At 35.6% G+C, this 5,839-nt stretch overlaps 1 protein-coding gene across 1 annotated transcript; it reads right to left on the bottom strand.

The window, feature by feature from the left end:
• Positions 1-318: 318 nt before the first annotated feature.
• LOC124895970 (putative receptor-like protein kinase At3g47110) lies at positions 319-4,885 on the bottom strand. Its single transcript, XM_047406723.1, has 2 exons — positions 2,110-4,885; positions 319-824 (listed from the first exon to the last, which is right to left on the bottom strand). Exons 1-2 carry the CDS (start codon positions 4,826-4,828, stop codon positions 451-453), a joined length of 3,093 nt encoding a protein of 1,030 aa, XP_047262679.1. The 5' UTR covers positions 4,829-4,885; the 3' UTR covers positions 319-450.
• Positions 4,886-5,839: the final 954 nt, after the last annotated feature.

Genomic DNA, 5,839 nt, shown 5'->3' with positions numbered 1-5,839 from the left:
CAATAAAGTGAGGTACGCGCGAGGCGCGTACACCTAAACTAGTATATATATATATATATGACAAACAAATTCGTCACAAATGTCATGTGGTTTGTGGACGATTTTTTTTCTTTTTGTAGTTGATATAGTTTTTTAGCGATGAAATTAAATTATCTTTGTATACTTTTAGCGATCCATATTTAGGGATATTGATTGATGAAAACTTTTTCGTCATAAAATCTTTTGCAACGAAATATGATTTATATATGACGAATTCATTCATACCTGATAACCAAATTTGTTCCCAACCTGAACTTAAATGACATAAAAGTAGTAGAAGCGTGCACATAGCTCACGGTTTTTTACTACATTACAGTACAAATACCTTAGTAGCATCCAAAGTAAAATTTACACATTATACTTTAGTAAGCTATAGCTAAAAAAGAATTACTATAATATTGTGCCTATAGTTCAAAAAGAGGACTTGTGAAGAATTTCTTTCACACTTTTCAATTTGTGAAGAGCTTCCTTTATGGTTATGCGTTCGCTTGGAGATTCAACAGCACAAGAAAGGGCAACCCCAATAACAGTGATCGAACTGTCAAGTTGAATTTCTGTGTCAACAAATTGATGTTCATGGCCAACATGTTTCATGCGGGAGAGAAGCTTTCCGTCCAACACGTCTTCTATTTTGCCAGGAAAAGATATTTCCACCCAATTCTTTAAGTTTAACCCTTCTTTGAGTCTCTCATCAAGTGGGCTCTTTCCTGTAAAGAGTTCTAGTAGAAGAATTCCGTAACTGTAGACATCTCCAGCAATAGTAACCTTCTCTCCCAGCCCATATTCTATAGCAACATTTTCAAAATTAAGCATGCATGTCAGAGAACAACTATTATTAAAGGCATATATATTATTGGGCTCCCCATATTATTTACCCTGTCGCTGTAAATGAAAAAAATAGTATTATTCAATAACTTCTTTAGTTGATTTTTATGAGTTTAAGTTTTTTTTACGGATGGTAACTTGGTGAAAATGGTAATTACCCTACTATCACAGGTCGAACTATTTTTTTATGAAAGAGAACTAAAGCAACAAAAACTAGCCTGAAGCTAAGCCAAGGAACGAAACCCCAACAATATTTCCTGCTGCACGCGAAAAATTGCTAGCAGGCATGTGTGAACGCCAATCAGACTGACTCTTTACTAAATGCTAATTAAATTGGATAACTATCAGCTACCGAACTAGAGTCCCAGTAAATATTGGCAATAGAGATAACTCAGTTCCTATCCAAGAGGTGATGGATAATGCAGCTGAAATTATCACCACTTCAAAGAGGCATATTTCTTCAAGACCCCATCGCATGAACTGCAATAACATTATCAATTTGCAAGGCAACTCAAACCACCCCCTTTTATGGTTTTCCTCAAGGCCAGGGACAACTCGCCATAGATCTGCTCTAAATGATGTACATGCTTCCCTCTGAAAAACCTCCAAGCCACCACTATTAATTAGAATCACGAAATACACTGCCAGCAGTCCTCATCAGAATATTCCTTCAAAGTTCCCCCTCTTTGTTCAAAGCGGCACACCTTACGCTAGTTATGAGGTGATCAACTAACAAGACTACATGCTTGTTGTTAGATACTTTTTGGATGTTCTTCAACATAAGAAGTAACACAAACTCTAGTCATATTAACAAGGGTTGTTACCTTTTTGAACTACATTAATTGAGTAAACAATATTTACTAATATAATATATATCCAGTTTTTTTTATGATCTTGAGTCAGGAAGTAACACAAACTCTAGTCATATTAACAAGGGTTGTTACCTTTATGAACTACATTAATTGTGTAGAAGATATTTACTAATAGATAATATATATCCAGTTTTTTGAGAATCTATGAGAGTGTAAAAATATTTAACACTCTTAAGTCAAGAAGTAACACAAACTCTAGTCATATTAACAAGGGTTGTTACCTTTTCGCTCTTCATTAATTGTGTAAAAAATATTTACTAATATAATATATATCCAGATTTTTTTTATAATCTTTATGTTTAAATTAACGGACAGTAATGTGTGAATATTTCTAGTAAATATAAATATAATTCATAGTAAAAAGAGGACAGACCTGGAGGTATGTAGCCTATGGAACCTTTAAGTGCATGTGAGGAGCTGATGGATGTTATAGTATCGCCTTTTGCTTCCATCATCAATTTTGCAATACCAAAGTCACTAACTTTTGCAGTCATGTCATCATCTAAAAGAATGTTGTCAGGCTTCAAATCACAATGCACAACTGGGATCTCACATTCGTGGTGCAAATAACATATTGCGTGTGCAATATCAATGGCAATGTTAAGTCGTTGGAAAATATCCAAGCCCTCTCCATTTGAAGATGTCCTTTTCCCAGTGATCCAGTCATGTAAACTCCCATTGCTCATGAATTCATAAATTAGGGCCAGAAATTCCTTATTCTGGAAATCGAAGCTTGAGCAAATATTAATAAGCTTTACTAGATTCCTATGCCTCAGATGCCTCAAAGCTGCACATTCGGTCACGAAGCTCTTCCAAGATCCTCTTATTCCAGTGTCAATGACCTTAACTGCAACAGTTATCCCTTCTTTTATGTACCCTGTGTAAACACGTCCAAAACTCCCAACACCAATTCGATTTTCTTCGCTGAAATTTGTTGTTGCTAGACGAAGCTCACCATAAGAGATCATTTGATGCTCCCAGCTGAAGGGTTTAGAAGGGATGTTCGGTACTTTTGTATGTTTCTTTTTTATGTATAGGACAAACCCAATTACCAGAAGCATCGCAACGATTGCGATCACAGCGACCATGATAAAGATGATGAACAATCTTCTTCTATGAGATGTGCTGGTATGCTTACATGCCAAGTACTGAAAGCAGAGCTCTTTATTTCCTTCCAAGTGAACTCTCGAGTAATTCGCAAAGACCCCATTCATTGGAACTTCTCCATCCAAGTTATTGAAAGAGAGATTCAGCAGTTGTAACGCTTGCATTTTCTGCAGATCAAATGGTATTTGACCAGATAGTTGGTTTGAGGAGAGGTCAAGAGTTTCTATACCTTTCACTAATCCTAGAGTACTTGGTATTTGTCCTGAAAACATGTTGTGGGAAAGTAATAATTGCTCTAAGCTCTTACACTTACTGATTGAGGTTGGGATTTGACTAGAAAGACGATTGTAAGAGAGATTAATTGTGACCACACTTTCTAGAGAATCAACTTCTTCAGGCAAAGGACCAGACAAAAGGTTATGAGAAAGGTTAAGAAAAGCACTTAAGCTGGGGAGATTGAGGACTTGCTTTGGTATGCTTCCGTTGAGCTTATTCTTTGACAAATCCATGGAAAGCAAATTTTGGAAGTTGTTGAAAATATCTGGTATACTTCCTATAAGCTCATTTTCTGACAGGTCGATCTTAATAAGTGCTTTGAGATTACCTAAAGTGTATGGTATAGTTCCGGAAAATTGATTTCCAGCCAATGCCAACAACTGCAGTTCCTTCAGCTGGCCTATTTCTGGTGGTATTTTACCAGAAACTGAAGTGTAACTTATGTTAAGCAAGGTTAAGCCACTTAGTTGACCGATAGAAGAAGGAATGCTGCCATAAATAGGATTTCCAGCCATGTACAACTTTGACAGAGACTTGGAAAGATTGCCAATAGACTCAGGAATAACACCCTCTAGAAGATTGAAGTCAATAGCCAGAAAAATCAATTTGGTGCTATTTGTCAAGGATTGAAGAAAATTGAGGCCATCATCACCTGAACTTACAATTCTATTGAACCCAATGTTATACATGAGCAGTTCTGGTAGGTTTCCCAGCCCTGGTGGTACATGTCCATGTAAATGGTTATGTGCCATGCGAATGACCTGAATTTTTGTGAGGTTATGCAATGACCCTGGAATTGTGCCAGTGAACTTGTTAAAACAAAAATTGAAGAGGCGAAGATTTGGGAGCGTTAATCCTATATCACTAGGTAAGTCACCCCACAGTGTGTTGGAAGCTAGTGCCAATGATACTAGCGAGGACATGTTGTAGATAGGCGGAGGGACTAAAGCAGTGAGATTGTTGATAGTCAAGTCAAGATGTTTCAGTCTTCTAAGTTTAGCCAAGTCACTCGGAATAGGACCACCTAAGATGTTGGTGCCAAGATTTAAAGTAATGAGGGAAGAAATGTTGGATATGGAGGGCGGGATGATGCCTGAGATACGGTTTCCTCCCAAGTTCAAAACTTGGAGTTGTTGGAGTTGGCTAATCTCAGGAGGAATTGTTCCTGAAATCTCATTTTGCATCAAATCAAGGGTCCTGAGATTCCTGAACTGGCTTATGTTAGGTGGTATGATCCCTTCAATGCTATTGAAGCTCATGTTCAGAACTCTAAGATGAATGAGATTGCTGAGTTCGTTAGGAAGTATTCCTGTCAGTCGATTATTCTGCAGTCGAATTGATGCAATTAAAGAGAGGTTGCCAATATGAGGGCTTATAGTACCTTCAAGTCCAAGGCCAGAAAGATCAAGCCCAGTGACCCGTTGGAGATGTTCATCGCAGACAACCCCTGTCCAATTACAAGGGGACGAGTCTATGTCCCACCTTGACAGAGGATGAGGAGATTCCATATTTATCTGAGACTTGAATGAAATCAGGGCCTCTTTGTCAGTGACGAGACTTAAAGAGGTTGACGCTGCAGTGAAGTATTTGTCTTGGCAAGCAAAAAACATTACTATAAAGCTGGCCATGTAAGAATAGATTTTTTTTTTAAAATCCATGTCTTCGATGTTGTGAAAACAATTATGAACATGAGATGACAAGTTGTGCATCAACTCTAGGAATTTATAGGCAATATAATCCTTGGGAGTGGGGGAACAAGATAACTTTTATTGTTTCCTTTCACGACTATTCGTTGGGAAATAATCTCCACTGAACTATTCATTGGAAAATAATCTTCATTTGCACTCATTGACATGACACCACCTTCAAATTTCCACTAGACTTGTTCAACCGTTGAAATATGAACATAAACCAATTTTCAATAAGATAGAAACTGAAAAGTGTCACTCAATGGCCAAATTTTGATAAGAAAGTACTTTGGATGTGCAGGGTTGCTCAAGCATAATGGTGACCTAAGGCGAAAATTAAACGAATATCTTAAATTTTTAAGAAAAAATAATTTTTTTAATAGATTCTATTTTTAAAATTATATAATAAATTTTTTCTAATTTATTTTTAAGTAATAATATAATTAATGCATTTAATTTTTCTTGAGATATAGTACTCTAGATATATGAACTTTTAATATTTTTTTTTTTATATAATAATATTAATTTTTCTATAAATAATGTTTAGTTTTCTATTTTTAAAAAATTACGATATAATCATAAAAAATAAGCCCCCTCAAATTTGGAGGCCTAACACGATCACCTACTGGTTTTTTATAAGGTAGAGCTGCCGTGTGAATGAGTCCAAATTTGGAAGATTTGTTAAGAAATACTTTGAATTGTCCAAATTTCCACTCTTATTTTGCGTGGTGCAGTGTTTCACCTTTATAAAAGGAGGAATCTTCATAAAGCACTATTATTTGGAACATATTTGTCTAATTGTGGTTCATAGTGTTAAATACAATAAAATTTTGAGTTGAAAAAATAATAATGGAGACAAGAAAAATATTTTAATAATTATTTTTATGATTTTAATATGTGAGCATTATAATTTTTATGAATTTCTAATTCGTCTTTCTAAATATAAATTCAAGGACTTCGAGCATGATCTTAAATTTAAACTTGATTTGTGAATTTGATGGATTTGATCTTAACTTATACTTGAATTCAAGG

The sequence above is a fragment of the Capsicum annuum genome, chromosome 2 (genome assembly GCF_002878395.1).
Source record: "Capsicum annuum cultivar UCD-10X-F1 chromosome 2, UCD10Xv1.1, whole genome shotgun sequence".
Lineage (NCBI taxonomy): Eukaryota > Viridiplantae > Streptophyta > Magnoliopsida > Solanales > Solanaceae > Capsicum > Capsicum annuum.
This window is presented reverse-complemented; position numbering and strand designations above follow the sequence as displayed.

What these genes read in the sequence shown, in the direction of transcription:
- LOC124895970 (XM_047406723.1), bottom strand. Translation starts at nt 4,828, where the DNA reads ATGCACAACTTGTCATCTCATGTTCATAATTGTTTTCACAACATCGAA. An exon ending in CATAGGCTACATACCTCCAG is followed by an intron (nt 825 to 2,109) that starts GTCTGTCCTCTT and finishes ATGTTGCTATAG; the next exon opens with AATATGGGCTGGGAGAGAAG.